This window comes from Gorilla gorilla, chromosome 15 (genome assembly GCF_029281585.2).
Source record: "Gorilla gorilla gorilla isolate KB3781 chromosome 15, NHGRI_mGorGor1-v2.1_pri, whole genome shotgun sequence".
Taxonomy (NCBI): Eukaryota; Metazoa; Chordata; class Mammalia; order Primates; family Hominidae; genus Gorilla; species Gorilla gorilla.
This window is the reverse complement of record NC_073239.2, coordinates 22,204,621-22,222,209: the sequence shown is the minus strand read 5'-3', so window position 1 is coordinate 22,222,209 and position 17,589 is coordinate 22,204,621. Positions and strand designations below refer to the sequence as shown.

The following is a 17,589-nucleotide window of genomic DNA, read 5'->3' as shown; positions in this document are numbered from 1 at the left end:
TTATGACTTGTTGAAGGCTCAAATAATCATTAGCTTTTTTCAGCAATAAATAATTCTTTAATTAAGATAGGTACATTGTGGGGTTTTTTTTTTTTTTTTTTTTTTTTTAGCCATAATGCTACTGCACACTTAATAGACTACAGGATGGCGTAAATGTAACTTTTATATGCAGGGGAAAACCAAAAAACTTCATGTGACTCACTTTATTGAGATATTCACTTTATTGCAGTGGTCTGAAACTGAACCCACAATAACTACAAGGTATGCTTGTAAACACCTTATTTTTAACAAAAAGTGAAAATGATTTCCCTGTTTGTTATTTACTAACAAATAGACCAGACATTTGCATCAGACAGTGAGCATAAACTTCTCTGATTACCTCTCAAGAGACATCTCCCATTTCTCTTTTGACTCTCCTCAAGATTTCCTGTAAGACTAAACTTTATCTTCCATATGTCTCACAGGTCAGTGTTCATAATAACCATCAGTTATACAACAGCAATTTAATGAATCTCAGAGTGAAGACAAATTGCAGGTTTCTGAGTAGAGGGCCAGGATAGGTCACCTGGATACCCACTGAAACTAATGATTCTCAACTTCTCCTGCCTTCAACTCACCAGAGGAATATTAGACATCCACTTGTTAGTGGTTCTCTATGGGGGATAGTAGAGGAAAGCCAAATTTGGGCATTAATAGAACAAATCTTATGTTAAATCCTCGTATTATTTTTCTTGAGATAATATGACTACAGCTCAGATATAACCATATCCAATTTTTAACTACTTCAAACCAAGTAATTCCATATTATTCTCACTACTCCTAATTGTGGTATCAATTGACTCTAAAAATATTAAACACATATATATTACTTGAGACCTCTAGACTATAAAATACTTCAAAAGTCTAGTCCTTAAAACGTAGGGCAAAAAATACCTCAATTTTGGCCGGGCGTGGTGGCTCACGCCTGTAAACCCAGCACTTTGGGAGGCCGAGGCAGGTGGATCAGGAGGTCAGGAGTTTGAGACCATCCTGGCCAACACAGTGAAACCCCGTCTCTACTACAGATACAAAAAATTAGCCAGGCATGGTGGCAGGTGCCTGTAAACCCAGCTATTCAGGAGGCTGAGGCAGGAGAATCACTTGATCCCAGGAGATGGAGGTTGCAGTGAACCGAGATCATGCTGTTGCACTCCATCCTGGGCGACAGGGCAAGACTCCGTCTCAAAAAACAAAAAAAAAACAAAAAAAAACCCAGCAACACACATAATTGCCTAATTCTTTTTAATTAGCAATATTTTTATGTTGCAAAACATATAGGATAAGACATACTTACTGCTTATCTGGTCCTCCACAGAAAATAATTCAGCAATATAAATACTAGATCAATATTTAACCATCAAGGAAAAGATATACTGCTACATCAGCTGATTTTTTTTCTCTTTGAATTTAATGTATTTACATCAAAAAATTAGGTAGTCATTTTACATTTAAGGAATAAAAACCTTAAAAAAACAATACAAAGAGTGAAAGGATTTTAACCAAGTTTACATTTCTTTTTGCTATAATTTTTAACAACAATTCGTCTCATCATAGCTTAATGCAATGTGCAAATGCAGCACCCATTACAATCATTAAACTAAATTTAAGGAAGTACATTGTTAATAGTGACCCTCGGAGGAAATGGGTTTCTCTTCTATTAAAAACTCTATGGTATATAAGCATTACATAATAATGCTACTTAACCACCTTTTGTCTCAAGAATTATCACCAAAGTTTTCTGGAAATAAGTCCACATAAGAATTAAATATTTAAAAGGTGAAATGTTCCTTATTTTAACTTTAGCAAGATCTTTTCTTTTTCATTAAGAAACACTTTAATAATTTTAAAGCAAAAGCTGTTAGAGTCTAGATAGCTAAAACTGTACTCCTGAGTTCAAGCTTACAGATAAATCTTTTGTAAGTAGTTCTCAATAAAATATCTTCCCTCCCCATACCCCTACCCGAAATCTTATATTGTTCTTTACAAAACTTTGGTCAAGAGTAGAAATATATCCAGGCAGATGTATATGCCATACAATAGCAAGAACAGTAAAGCCCAACTAATGATTTTGAGTTTTAAAAATAGAAGGCAATTAAAATGTACTCAAAGTTACATTAAGAAAAGCTTTCACGGGGGTAATATTGAAACAGTCACAAAGGTTAAGAAAATGCTGATATCAAAGTACAAATGACTACAATGTTAAAATAGACAAAAACTGCTATACAAGAGCCTCTTTGAAAATTAAAAATAAAGAACACAACACATGAGTCAGGATGATTTTCCTGTTCTACTCATGAATTTTAGTCTTTATAAGGTTGGTTATGTTGACATCTAGAAGAGTTTCTTATCACATCTGATGGTCTCATTCCAACTTCGTAGGGTGGGTCTTCCCCAAGGAACCTCTGATCCTGGTCGCATCTTGGTCATTGTACGATTTCAAAGTAGTGCAATATCGCCATGATGTGCTGGGGCATGAAGACGTATCCTGTGTATAGTGCCATCCCCACAATGGAAACCAGCATGGAATCTGAGTTGTAGCTAAGGAAACTTATTATTATTAATTTATTCAAAACTAAATCTCCACGTTTTCAACAACTCTTTTATGCTGAAGTACCCATTAACTTAGTGCTTTCTCATTTATATCAAGCACTGATAAAAAAAACAAGAATGATAATACTAGCCACTAACAACCATGCCTGGCACCACTCTAAGCTGGTTTTGTTTTATTTTGTTTTTAGCTCATTCTATCTTTACTATCACCATATAAAGTAAGTACTGTTATTCTCCCTGTGTAGTTGAAAACATCGGACTGCTTCAAATTTTGTTTGTTTGTTTGTTTCTTTCTTTCTTTTTTTTTTTGAGACAGAGTTTTGCTCTTGTTACCCAAGGCTGGAGTGCAATGGCACGATCTCGGCTCACTGCAACCTCTGCCTTCTGGGTTCAAGTGATTCTCCTGTCTTAGCCTCCTGAGTAGCTGGGATTACAGGTGCCCGCCATGACACCCAGCTAATTTTTGTATTTTTAGTAGAGACAGGGTTTCACCATGTTGGCCAGGCTGGTCTCGAACTCCTGATCTCAGGAGATCCACCCGTCTCGGCCTCCCAAAGTGCTGGGATTACAGGCGTGAGCCACTGCGCCCGGCAGGACTGCTTACAATGAAGCATAGAATGTGATACTGTTCTACCTAAGAAATAAATATACAGGAATAAAATTCTATTTAATTACTATAAAAGATCTACCAACTTAACTAATAAGAATGTATGATCAAAGAATTTTAGAATTAGACTAGAATGTGGCTAAAAGTATTTTTAGAGTCAGACAAAGCTAAAATCAATCATACACTAGCTTAGGGATATATAAAATGACAGCAACTGCTACTGCTATTATCACTATTAAACATTATTATCACTATTGCTACTATTTGCAACAACTTCAAATAAAGGTAATCTTGATAACCTAAACACTAACCTTTGTGTACCATGTTCCTTTCTTTTTATTACAAAAGGAACTGAAACAGTATATATGGAAGTCAACAAGAGGCCTCTCTCTGGGGCCACACAAAATACTGCTAGCAAAAATTATGTCAAATCTAAGGGCTTTTGGCTTTGCACAGTTACATAGGATGCTAAGAGGAATAACTTTTTGAACTGGGGTCATGCTTTATTAATTCATTCATATTCTCATTATTCTCTCTCTCTCCTCTTTCACTTGCCTTTCCCCTTTCTCAACTCTACATACCTTTCAGCTATACATACTATTATTTTTAAAATAACTTACATTCTTTTATGAGAAGATAGGGTTTAAATAAACAATGTGCTTACTATCAACTAATATTTGTATAACAGGTTAGTTGACAAATCTCTTCCACAATTACGTTATCTTACTTAACCCTTATAGCTTTCCTATGAAATGTTTATTATGTTCATCACTAATCAGAAGCTGAGAAAACTGAGTAGCTTGTTCAGGGCCATACAGGAAGCTGTCTTTAGAGCCAGAGGTCAAACCAAGACTGCCTGACTCAAGCCATAAATTCATTCTCTTCATCCAGCAAACAAGAGCAGAAAGTCTTTCATAATCTTTTTTTTACAATTTACTTTTTAACCGCCCTTAATCCAGTTATTCCTTAAACTGCCGCCTTCTATTTACTAATTTCTTTAAAAAAAAAAAAAAAAAGAGAGAAAGAAAAATATATACATTTGCTGCTTCTATATCATTGGCATATATTTGTTCATCACCAACACACCATCTGATTCTTACTCCTCCAGACTGTAGGCATTGTTCTAAGGTCACTGGTGGTCTCCACCAAATCCAAAGGCTGTTTGAATTGACACTGTTTTAGTCCTTCTTCTTCAAAACCCTTTCCATTTATGCCTGTAGTGCCAGCTACTCTGGAGGCTGATGTGAGAGAATCACTTGAGCCCAGGAGTTCAGGGCTGCAGTGAGCCGGAAGGGCACCACTGCACTCCAGCCTGAGCAACAGAGCCAGACCCTGTCTCAAAAAACAAACAGAAAACAAAACAAAACAATCCTTTCCACTCTTCAAAACTCTACTCTGGGCTGAGGTATTTTCTAAGGCCCTCTTTTAATCTCTCTTACCATTTCCCTGTTTTTCACTGGCTCTTTCCTTTATGATGGATGATAGATAAGAGTGAACTGTGTGCTTTCCTTGCAAACATCCACTCTCCTCCTAGTATAGCAGCCATGCCCTTTTGGTTAGACTAACCCATCTTCATGGATAAACCCTGACTGGTCTTAACCAATTAGAGGGATCTCTTTTGCTTGGTAACAATGCCCTACGTCAAAACTGATTAATCAGCTCAAAGCTTAGGACTTCAGCCAGGAATTCAGGAACATAGATGCTCTCTCCTAGAATATGCAGCTTGCTGATGGAATCTTGCAATCACTGGAGTCACTTTACCTCCATGAGGAAAGCAAGATTCAGAACAAAGCTGACTCAAGAAGGTAGCAGGACAAAAATAATCACAGAAAAATGGAGTCAGAATCCTCATCAAAAAACCCTGAATCCCACCCTACCGCTGGATTTTTACATACTAAACTAATAAATCCCCTTTACTTTTTTTGAGTCAAGGTCTCACTCTGTTGTCCAGGCTAGACTGCAGTTACACAATCATAGTTCACCACAGCCTCGACCTCCCAGGCTCAGGCAATCCTCCCACCACAGCCTTCCAAGTAGCTGGGACAACAAACACGCACCACCACGCCCAGCTGATTTCTTTATTATTTTTGTAGAGATGGGGTCTCCCTATGTTGCTCAGGCTGGTCTTGAACTCCTGGGGACAAGCAATCCTCCCACCTCAGCCCCCCAAAGTGCTGAGATTACAGGTGTGAGCCACCACGCTGAGCTGGCCAATCCCCTTTACTCTTAAAAGTAGCTTGTTCAATTTTGTTACTTGCGGCTGAAAACGTTCCAGATGATAAAATGGAATTCCCATCGTTTTGTCTTGGGCCCCATATTCCCTCATAACTTAAATAACTACAGGTTGAGTATCCCTCATCCTAAATGCTTGAGTTGAGAAGTATTTCAAATTTCAGGTTTTTTTTTTAAATTTAGAATATTTGCATTATACTTAACCAGGTGAGCATACCTAATCCAGTATCAAAAATGCTCCAACGGGCATTTCCTTTGACTGTCATGTTGCTGCTCAAAAGTTATGGATTTCGAGCATTTCAGACTATTTATTTTCAGATTAGGGATGTCCATTCTGTACCTTCATGTTGTCAACCTGACCTCACCTTCCATACTGCAGACAGATATTTCTACCTACTTACGGTACATTTCCATCTATGACATTCAACAAGGTAACTTAAATTCAAACTGAACTCATTAACCTTCTCCAAAACTACCTCTTCCTACGAGTCCAATTTTGCCGACTGACATAACTATTTGCCAAGTCATCCAGTCTAGAAGGTTTTTTATTCCTTCTCCCCACATTCAAATTATCTATGACTTCTCAGTTCTTCCCCAATCCCTACAAATGACTTTTATATCTCACCTCCCCAACCTTAATCAATGATAAATGATTAAGGCATTTATCATCCTTTACTTAGATGATAGAAAGTTCCCATCGTAGGCTTCTAGCCACTTTCCATGTCCCTCTTTACTAGAATGATCCTTTTAAAATGCATTAGGTTTCCAATGCCTATAAGATAGCACGTATAGGATTCTAAGGCAAGTATTCAAGGACTTTCCGATCTAGCCCCAAATCTTAGGATCCACAGAAGTAGACAGGACTGAAGGATCGAGACAGGGATTCTTGTGCAAGCTATTTATTGAGGGAATTTTATTAGAAGGGGAGTGAGTACAGTAGAATAGAGCAGGGGAAATAAGCTAAGTAGGGACAGAGTCTCAGCTCCCACAGGGCACTCTGGAGCGTAAATTATACCATACAGTTGGCATTGCTTTGACACAAAGGGCCTGACCTTTTGTATCTTCTTATCTGTCAATCATTGGTTATAGGGTGGGATACGGAAAATCCACCTACGCAAGAAGGCTGCTTGGCAGAGGACAATACTCTAGAGAAAGGGGGCGCTATAAGTCATTAGCAGCCAACACTCACAGAGGCTGGGGGGGTACATCAGCCATTAAAGGGGACTTAAGCTAGGTGCAGTGGCTCATGCCTGTAATTCCAGCACTTTGGGAGGCCGAGGTGGGAGGATTACTTGAACTCAGGAGTTTGAGACTAGTCTGGGCAACATAGTAAGACAATGTCTCTACCAAGAAAAAAAATAAAATTAACTTAAAATAAAAAAAAGAAAGGAGACCTAGGTGAAGACCAACCACGACTACCATGCTACTTTTCCACTGTACTTCCCAACAGTCCAAACCATTCCCTAATATACACATATCCTACTTGCAGTCATATTACAAGAGTCTCAGAAAACAACATTATGTATTTCCATACTGCTCTGGCTTTGCTTATTGTTTAATAATAATATAAGTAAGAATAACAGCGGTAGCAGCAGCTTTCACTTTGTGAATGTCTAGTGTGTGTCTGGTACTAATTAAGCACTTCATCAAGTTCCAGTAACCTCCCCAACAAACTACAGGGGCCAGTTCCAAAACAAATCAGTCCAACTCCAAGTATCTGTGTTCTTAACCACTGTACTATATACTTTCCTACATATGAAAAGCCCTACACCCCCTAGTAAAACCTAATAATTCTAGGAGCTCAGTAGTTATCTCCTCTTGTATTAGGCCTTAGGCCTTCCCTGGCATTCATAATTTTTCCCATTCTTACCCCAACCCCTTGGCAGAACTAATTATTCCTTAATGCTCATAAAGCTCCTTTAATACTTTGTATGAAAGTGAGTAACACAGCACTTACCACCTGACATTACCTATTTGTAGATGTACTTATCTCACTCAAATTATCAACTCCTTAAACAGAAAAATAATATTATTTTTGTATCTCCAGCATCTAACAAAAAAACATGCTAAATAGACATTTGATGAACAGAGATGTTCATGTGACTAGATTCATTATGATGCTTTCTACATATTCCTCACATTATTGTGGCTGACAAACTTGATAATGACTACAGAAAAGACAAAAACAGTTTCCGGGCAATACTGTACTTAAGAACAAATTTTGCTTTTTCACAGCTTTTATATAAACCTTGTAAATATATATACCAAACAAATGAAAATGGTATAGTAATTATCTTAAGGTCATTGGCTCAATTTCAACTCCAGTAGGAGTGATTACTATAAATCAGCTATCTGAATATGTATGTTACATAGTCTTTATGATACTAATTCTTCAATTCAGTATGGAGAATATATCACTTAAGGAACACGCATATATTAGCCTAACAGGGATTATTCCACTATAAATCAAGAATCTGAAACTTGGCCGGGCGCGGTGGCTTACACCTATAATCCCAGCACTTTGGGAGGCCGAGGCGGGTGGATCACCTGAGGTCGGGAGATCGAGACCAGCCTGGCCAACATGGTGAAACCTCATCTCTACTAAAAATACAAAATTAGCCAGGTGTGGTGGCGCATGCCTGTAATCCCAGCTACTTGGGAGGCTGAGGCAGGAGAATTGCTTGAACCCGGGAGGCGGAGGTTGTGGTGAGCCGAGATGGTGCCACTGCACTCAAGCCTGGGCAACAAGAACAAAACTCCATCTCAAAAAAAAAAAAAAATTAAAAAAAGAATCTGAAACTTAAGCTCAATTTTGTGAACATTAAATTGTCAAGCTTTTAAATTTTTTACATGCCTATAAAAGCATGATTTTTTAATTCTAAGTGAAACAATAACTTATCAAAACTTGAACAAGTTTTTTGCCTGGTTAAAATACAAGATACTAGAGTTCAAGACTGTATACACACTCCAGCATGGGTAACAGAGTGAGACCCTGTCTCCCAAAAAAAGAAAATGTTGCCCGGCAAGGCAGTTGACGCCTGTAATCCCAACACTTTGGGAACTCAAAGCAGGTGGATCACTTGAGACCAGTGAGGCAGGAAAATAGGGTCTGGAGGCAGGGAACATAAGGCCGATTCACACTTCAGTTATGACAGGAAATAGCCTCCCCACAGGGTGTAGGCCAAGTAAACACTTTGTAACTTTACTTCATCCTCTCCATCTACATACGGCATACCCCAAGGAACCAATGGAATCCTCTAGAGGGTATTTAAACTCTCAAATATTCTGTAACAGGGCCTTTGAGCCCCTATGCTCAAGCCCGCTCCTAAATTGTGGAGTGTACTTTCATTTTGAATAAAACCCTTCATTCCTTCCTTGCTTTGTGTGTGCATTTTGACCAATTCTTTGTTCATAACACCAAGAACCTGGACACCCTCCACAGTTAACATATTTTGGCAAGCCAGCCAGGAAGAAGAGGTAAACCCAAAGTTTGGGATTTTTTTTTCTCCTTTCTCCTTTTCTTTTCTGCTCCATACAGGGGAATCTCTCTCTCTCTCCTCTCTCTCTCTCTTTTCCTTTCCCACCCAGGACCCATGTGGGTAGCACCTAAACATGGAAGCAACTGCAGGTTTCTCGCCATGGCCAGTGAAACTAAGGGGTTTCCATGTGGAGAAGCCTAACTACCACCGCCCAGTTCGCTTAAGAAACCTGGGTCTTTTTCCATTTTTTTTTTCCTTTCTTTCTTTTTCAGTCTTTCAGCGGCTGTTTTTTTTTTTGTTTTTTGTTTTTGGAGACAGAATCTTACTCTGTCACCTAGGCTGGAGTGCAGTGGCACAATCTCAGCTCACTGCAACCTCTGCCTCCCGGGTTCAAGCAGTTCTCCTGCCTCAGCCTCGAGAGTAGGTGGGAATACAGGCGCCCGCCACCATGCCCGGCTAATTTTTGTATTTTTAGTAGAGATGCGGCTTCCCCATGTTGGCCAGGCTGGTCTCAAACTCCTGACCTCGGGCAACCCCCCCCGCCTCGGCCTCCCAAAGTGCTGCCATTACAGGTGTGAGCCACCTCGTGAGGCCTCAGCATCTGTTTATAGTTGCCATGGACTCTTTATCTTTTCCGCACACGGTCCCTGATCCCTACATGTGGCGCAGCTTGGAGTAAACTCACCCATTTTTCAGGGGACTTAAATCTTCTTTTCTTACACTAAATTTTTCCTTTATCAAACTCAACTGGCTAAGGAAAAGGCACACCCAGCATCCAGTTCTCATTACAGTTTATGGCTATTCTTCTAAAGCTCATAGTAGGCTCTGGAGGAGAAAATCTGCATGTGGCACCGGTGCCCACCTAAGGTCAGAGACATCTGGCTCTCCAAGATTGGACCCCACAGGAGGTTGCTCCAGGAGTCCTGCAGACCTCAACCTGCCCAAAGGGGATGCTCTTGGCAGAGGTTCTGAGGTCTAATACTAGGCCCTCCTTAGAATTTACTTTTGCAGTTGCAATGAATGCTGTTTGGCCCCAACATTGTTTGGAATCTGGAGTTTACTGTTGAATGGGAAAGTGGAATGGTGTTACATGTATCCAGGCCTTTGTGCTGCAGTTCTAAGCAGAGCGTCTGGTTAACAAGTGACACGATCCTTTGCTACTGTTTGGCCCCAGCGCTCCTTGGAGTCTGGGGAGGTTTGGCCTTTAAAACTCAAACTGTCATGGAGACTGCTTTACCCGAAATTTTGGTTCACAGCCTTCCTTGGATTATCTCTTGGGGCAAAGTAAAACCGCCAAGCTTGTATTGTTATCTCATGGCTAAGGTTCCAAGTTATTGGATCTTCCTTTGTGTGTGTGTATACATGTCTAGGGTGTGTGTGTGTATGTGTGTGTGTGTGTGTTTTGAGATGGAGTTTTCCTCTCGTTACCCAGTTGGAGTGCAATGGCACAGTCTTAGCTCACTGCAACCTCTGCCTCCCAGGTTCAAGCGATTCTCCTGCTTCAGCCCCCCAAGTAGCTGGGATTACAGGTGCCCGCCACCACGCCCAGGTAATTTTTGTATTTTTAGTAGAGATAGGGTTTCACCATGTTGGTCAGGCTAGTCTCCAACTCCTGACCTCAGGTGATCCACCTGCCTCGGCCTCTCAAAGTGCTGGGATTACAGATAGGAGCCACTGTGCCCAGCTGAGTATACTTTCATAAATAAAATTTGAGTCATATTTTTCTCTCTCTCTGCCTAATTTCTCCAAAATTTGCAAACTATTTGTGAATATTCTTAATTCATGGTAATGTGTTTGGTTGCATACAGTCAAACAGGGTTGCTAGGGCCGCTCAGGGATAGAGAACCCAGCAACCTGGCATGCCAGCAAAAGGGTAAGAATTTCTTACTGGTCTCTGGCCCGCTTTCTCCCTGTGCAAAATGGTTAGTCTCCTCTGTAAAGTTTTAAATTAATTGGTTTAATAATAATAAGAGCTTAAATCAAATATTTTATCAGAAAAGTAGAAAGTGTAATGCCTTTTAGTTCATGTGACTTTAGCGATCTTTGGGAAATAAAGACAGTTTTAAAGATTATTAGTAAAAATGTCTTCAAAATGTAAACATTTCGTCTAAATTATGTTCAAATATTAGGTTTGCTAAATGCTTTAAGGTCATAAACTGCTTCCTTGGCTTTTGAAAATTGTTTAACTTGCCTGCCTTCCAGCTAGGTAAGACCAAGGGACATGTGGCATTGGCCACGCCCCTAGCTATGCTAGAAACAGTCAAACCTTATCAGAATATAACTTACCACGTTTTACACTAAAGTTAAAATTGCTAAGAGTCGGGCCAGGCGCGGTGGCTCACATCTGTAATCCCAGCACTTTAGGAGGCCGACGCGGGTGGATCCCGAGGTCAACAGTTCAAGACCATCCTGGCCAACATGGTGAAACCCTCCCTGTCTCTACTGAAAATACAAAAATTAGCTGGGCGTGGTGGCAGGCGCCTGTAACCCCAGCTACTTGGGAGGCTGAGGCAGGAGAATCGTTTGAACCCAGGAGGTGGAGGTTGCAGTGAGTCAAGATCGCGCCATTGTACTCCAGCCTGGGCCACAGGGCAAGACTCTGCCTCAAAAAAAAAAAAAAAAAAATTGCTAAGAGTCGTCATTGTAACATGCAATTAAGACTACCAGAAACAGGTCAGGCACGATGGCTCATGCCTGTAATCCCAACACTTTGAGAGACTAAGGAGGGCGAATCTGAGGTCAGGAGTTCGAGACCAGCCTGGTCAACATGGTGAAACCCCGTCTCAGTTAAAACTATAAAAGTTAGCCAGGCGTGGTAGTGGGCGCCTGTAATCCCAGCTACTTGGGAGGCTGAGGCATGAGAATCACTCGAACTGGGAGCAGAGGTTGCAGTAAGCCAAGATCACACCGTTGCACCCCAGCCTGGGCAACAGAGCCAGGCTCCATCTAAAAAAAAAATTTAAAAAAGACTACTAAAAACAGTTTTACATGCAAGGTGTCTAAAAATAGTAGAAAAAACTTTTTTTTCTTTTTGGTAAAAGGTTATAAAAGGTTTTTGCTTCTTTAAAATTTCTAAGCCAGGCACAGGGGCTCATGCCTGTAATCCCAACACTCTGGGAGGCCAAAGCAGGTGGATCACCTGAGGTCAGGAGTTGGAGACCAGCCTGGCCAACATGGCCAAACCCTGTCTATGAAACATACAAAAACTAGCCGGGCGTGGTGGCATGCACCTGTAATCCCAGCTACTCAGGAGGCTGAGGCAGGAGAATTGCTTAAACCTGGGTGGCAGAGGTTGCAGTGAGCCGAGATCACACCACTACACTCCAGCCTGGGTGACAGAGCACGACTCTGTCTCAAAAAAATAAATAAATAAAATAAAATAAAATTTCTGAGTCATCATTTTGGCAAAACGCATAATATATGGTAATCCGGAATTCCAAAATCAAACTTCAGTTTCAAAATTGTCTTTCCTAATGCCTGGCTTTCTGGATGTATCAGAGGGTCCCTGAAAACACCCAGAAAAGAGGTAAACAGGATTATTTGACATGTTTACATACACGGGATTGCCAAAACGATGTTCAGTCTTCTTTAGGTTACATTTTTGTGAATAATACTAATGTATGTTCCAAAATTGTATGGGATTTCTAAAATTCTAATGTCTAAGTATACGCTATCAACTATAATTATGGTTATTATGTTGTTATTGTAAACCACAGAAATAACCAAATCAAACCAGTTGATACTAAAATTGTTTAAAATAGTTTATAACCAATGCTTGGTCCCATATTACTGGGAAGACAATTAAAGCTTCACGTACATTTGGTCACCTGGTGGGCCATTTAAATATTTTATAAAGCGATTTCATTCCACTGATATCTGGTTGTATAAAAGCTTTCCCATGCAAGAGGGCTGATGTTGTAACAGTAGATTACTACACTACAGTGTATTTTCACCAGGTAAAAAAAGCTTTTTATCGTTTGAATCTTCTGAGAACATCAGAGAAAGACTGTCCTCCCCATCCACACTACAACAAAACTTTGGGACCTTGGGCTTTGGGTTCATGGTCTCACAACTGAGAGGGGTCCCTGCACACTTCTGGAACTGCATCCAATGGAACCTTTGAGATAAAGCCAAAGGTGGAAATTTCTCCCAAGAAGATAGCATCCTTGATGTGAACAGCTTTTCCAAGTTCACAGGTTAAGACTTTACTATCATGAAACTCTTATCTTTGAATATTTTTTTCTTGCCTACATCTCTACAAACAACAGAAGTGGAAAAGGGGTCTGTTATGTGGATTTATGGAGTGTACTTTTATTTATGAAGGAGTCTGCAGCCAGCCTTCTACCTGGGTAAACTTATACTTTGACAGATAAAAAATGAAGGCCCAATGTAGGTAAGAAACCTTAATGGTATATACATTGCCTCATAATCAGTCAAAAATAAAACACTGGTTCACTCCTCTTAACCCACATCATGGGTTAAAGAGAACATTGCCAGGAGGCCTTCCCTGTTCTAGAAGGGCATCAGTTATTTGGCTCTTTTTCCATGGTTTAAAGTGAAAGAAGCAATGATTAGAAATGTATCCCTCATGATAGGCTCTCTAGCACATTCTACTTTAAAGGCTATCATCACACAACAGATTTTAAATTCTCTTGTGAAAGTTATGCTAAATAATAGAATTGGCTAAACAGAGATGTATCTGTGCAGCTGCTGGCACCTGTGGCCTATCGAGAAATACATAGAATGCAGGTTATAAAAATTCAGTTGTAGGGGATTAATGAAAAGACCACTTAGTCAGCTGGGCGCAGTGGCTCACACCTGTAATCACAGCACTTTGAGAGGCCGAGGCAGGTGGATTACCTGAGGTCAGGAGTTCGAGACCAGCCTGGCCAACATAGTGAAACCGCGTCTCTACTAAAAATACAAAAATTAGCCGGCCGTGGTGGCAGGCACCTGTAATCCCAGCTACTCTGGAGGCTGAGGCAGGAGAATCGCTTAAATCTGTGAGGTGGAGGTTTCAGTGAGCCAAGATTGTGCCATGGCACTCCAGTCTAGGTGACAGAGCGAGACTCCATCTCTTAAAAAAAAAAAAAAAAAAAAAAAAAAAGACCATTTGGTCAAGCAAGCAGACTCTTCATCCAGATCATTCTTTAACCTACATAATTTTAGGTGGTTTGGTATGGGGACCCGGGTAAGGAGCACACTCCGAACTCTTGGTATTATCCTCCCAACAGTCATAATAATCGTCTCCCTGGAGTGCTGTATTCTTTCAAAGGTTTTAAATGCTTGCATGCAGCCATCTCTAGAATGTCATATGATTGCTCTTCAACTGGAATGACAAGAGCTGAAGGAAATGTGCAACCATGAGGACTTAACCTATAAATGATGTGCTGAGACTGGAAACGAAAATGATGGTAACTGAGAGTGGTGCTATGCCCCTAAGATTTGCTCATACTCTCACCTAAGTGAGAACGTGAACAAAAAGGGGGAATTTTTTCAACAAAATTCTGGAAGCCCATTGTTTTGGACTAAGTTCATGCACTGGGCCCCAACAGACCAAACTAAGACTTTAGGGAAACACATGGGTTCTAGAACAGACAAGGTTTTGTTTTTTCTTCTGCAAATCTCTGTAACAAACATTTCTGACAGCATAGGTATCCACCTCTGAAGTTCCCATTAAATGTTTTAACCAAATTCATTCCCTCTCGCCTAGAAACCATCAAGCTTCAGATGATCATGCAACAAAGGTTCCAGCCAATTCCAGGTGAAGACACCACCCCTGGCCATCAAGAAGCTACCCTGCTGGCAGGGCATGGTGGTTCACGCATGTAATCCCAGCACTTTGGGAAGCTGAGGTGGGCAGATCACTTGAGGTCAGGAGTTCAAGACCAGCCTGGCCAACAGGGTGAAATCCCATCTCTACTAAAAATACAAAAATTAGCTGGGCATGGTGGTGGGTAACCTGTAATCCCAGCTACTTGGGAGGCTGAGGCAAGAGAATCGCTTGAACTCGGGAGGTGAAGGTTGCAGTGAGCCAAGACGATGCCACTGCACTCCAGCCTGGGCAACAAGAGCAAAAACTCCATCTCAAAAAAAAAAAGCTACCCTACCTTCACTAGACAGAGCAGGGCGAGAGTTCCGTGGTCCCCAATAGGTAGGGACTAGGCCTCAAGGCAGCATGAAGTAGTTACAGAAAAAGAACATTGGTCCCTCTGCCTCCCATAAAGATTTATGGGGATCACATCTCAAAGTGGGGAGATGAGGCAGGAAAATAGGGTCTGGAGGCAGAGAACATAAGGCCGATTCACACTTCAGCTATAACAGGAAATATCCTCTCCAGAGGGTGTAGGCCAAGTAAATGACTTTGTAACTTTACTTCATCCTCTCCATTTACATAGGGCATACCCCAAGTAACCAACGGAATCCTCTAGAGGGTATTTAAACTCGCCAAAATTCTGTAACCGGGCCTTTGAGCCCCTATGTTCAGGCCCACTTCCACATTATGGAGTGTACTTTCATTTTCAATAAAACCCTTCATTCCTTCCTCGCTTTGTTTGTGCGTTTTGACCAATTCTTTGTTCAAGACGCCAAGAACCAGGATACCCTCCACCATTAACACCAAAAATATGAGACCAGCCTGGGCAACATGGCAAAACCTCATTTTTTACAAAAAAATTAAAAAATTAGCTGGGCATGGTGGCACGCACCTGTAGTCCCAGCTACTCTGGAGACAGAGGTAGGAGGATCACTTGAGCCTGGGAGGTTGAGGCTACAGTGAGCTGAGATCACACGGCTGTACTCCAGCCTGGATGACAGAGTGAGACTCTATCTAAAAAGATAAAAAGTTTTTTAAAAAATAATAAATTAGCTATACAGGGACACAGTAAGTGAACAAGCAGATAACAGGACAGTGAGGAACTTCTAATAATCAAAAAATGCAGGCCAGGTGTGGTGGTTCACACCTGTAATCCCAGCATTTTGGGAGGCCAAGGTGGGAGGATCACCTTGGTTCAAGACTAAGAGTTCAAGACCAGCCTGGGCAACAATAGTGAAACCCTATCTCTACAAAAACAAACAATTAGCCAGGCATGGTGATATATGCCTGTAGTCCCAGATACTCGGGAGGATGAAGCAGGAATATCACTTGAGCCCAGAAAGCAGAGGTTGCTGTGAGTTGAAATAACACTACTGCACTCTAGCCTGGATGACTGAGTGATACCCTGTCTCGAAAAAAAACAGAAATTTTAATTTCTAGATCACCTGACCTGGTGATCCACCCACCTCGGCCTCCCAAAGTGCTGGGATTACAGGCGTGAGCCACTGCACCAGGCCTCCCTTTTTTTTTTTGAGACAATTTCTTGCTCTGTATCCAGGCCTGAGTGCAATGGCATGATCTTGGCTCACTGTAACCTCCACCTCCCAGGTTCAAGTGATTCTTCTGCCTCAGTCTCCCGAGTAGCTAGAATTACAGGCACGTGCCACCACGCCCCGCTAATTTTTATATTTTTAGTAGAGACAGGGTTTCACCATGTTGGCCAGGCTGGTCTCGAACTCCTGGAGTCAGGTGATCCGCCCACCTCAGTCTCCCAAAGTGCTGGGATTATAGGCGTGAGCCACCACACCCGACCTAGGCATTGGTTTTATTGTGACACTTGAAAGTGCTCTCACAAAGCTAAACATATACATAACAGAGTATACCGGCTATAATTTGCTATCTGGTATAGATTTCTCAATCCATCTCATTCTGTAACAAGCCTCTCAAAATTTAAAGTACCCTTGACACACTGTGAGTTTTAAGAAATGGGTAGGAGAAACAGTACAGCACTGGAGGAGACCCAGGTTTGAGTCATAACTCTGCCATCCCTGTTTGTGTCAAAAGCTCTCTAACACTAGTCTCCTTATCAATAAAATGTGGACACACATCACCTATCTTTCAGGGTGGTGAGAATTCAGAATCGAACCTATTCTGCAAGAGAAGGCAATGTAATCCTCATTAAAACTGTTCTTTGAGGGTTTGAGCATTTAACATCATGACTTAGACCTATGTTTGCCCAAGTTCATCCTGCTACTAATTTGTTATTAATTTACAGTGTAATCCTGGGATCACACAACCTCTCTGGACCTGAGTCTCTTCATAAAATGAGGTCCTTTCTTTCATTAACATTTTAGGATCCCACTTGTTTGAAGAGGACGTTTCAGTGCCACCTGTTAACCGTCCATAAAGCAGTCTTCTGTTTCACTTGTACACAAAGAAAAAATGTAAAAATTAATCAGTTTTATGCAATACACATATATTGGAAGGTAATATACAAAGTAATAGGGTAATCTTTCTATTTACCGAACTCTTCTTGTTGTTTGCATAAGTGCCAGTAGCTGTATACAAATTAATCAGGTCTATATTCTAGAGGGGGTTCCATGACTCAAGCAATAGAGAACAAAGTACAATCTAGAATACAACCTCAAAAACTAAAAAATGGGCTGTTCTGTTTTGTGTTTATGACTTGTCTCTAAACACTGACTTTTAAGTGTTTGACAGAGCACCTCTACTGAGCCTTTGCTTCCAGCCATAGTACATTGCTTGGTAAAGCAGTTGCTTCATGAACCATCCCAGAATTGAGCAAATAATGTGACAGGATACTGTGCAGGTGCTGAAGATAAATGTTTGTTCAAGGGCTGAATGAA

At 40.9% G+C, this 17,589-nt stretch overlaps 1 protein-coding gene across 1 annotated transcript in view; it reads right to left on the bottom strand.

Moving 5' to 3' along the window:
- Positions 1-202: 202 nt before the first annotated feature.
- Positions 203-17,589, bottom strand: part of SPTSSA (serine palmitoyltransferase small subunit A) — a 28,864-nt gene continuing 11,477 nt past the window's right edge. The window contains exon 2 of the mRNA XM_031001948.2: positions 203-2,566. Within this exon, the coding sequence (XP_030857808.1) occupies positions 2,463-2,566 (104 nt within the window). The 3' untranslated portion in view covers positions 203-2,462. The remainder of the gene's footprint in view (positions 2,567-17,589) is intronic.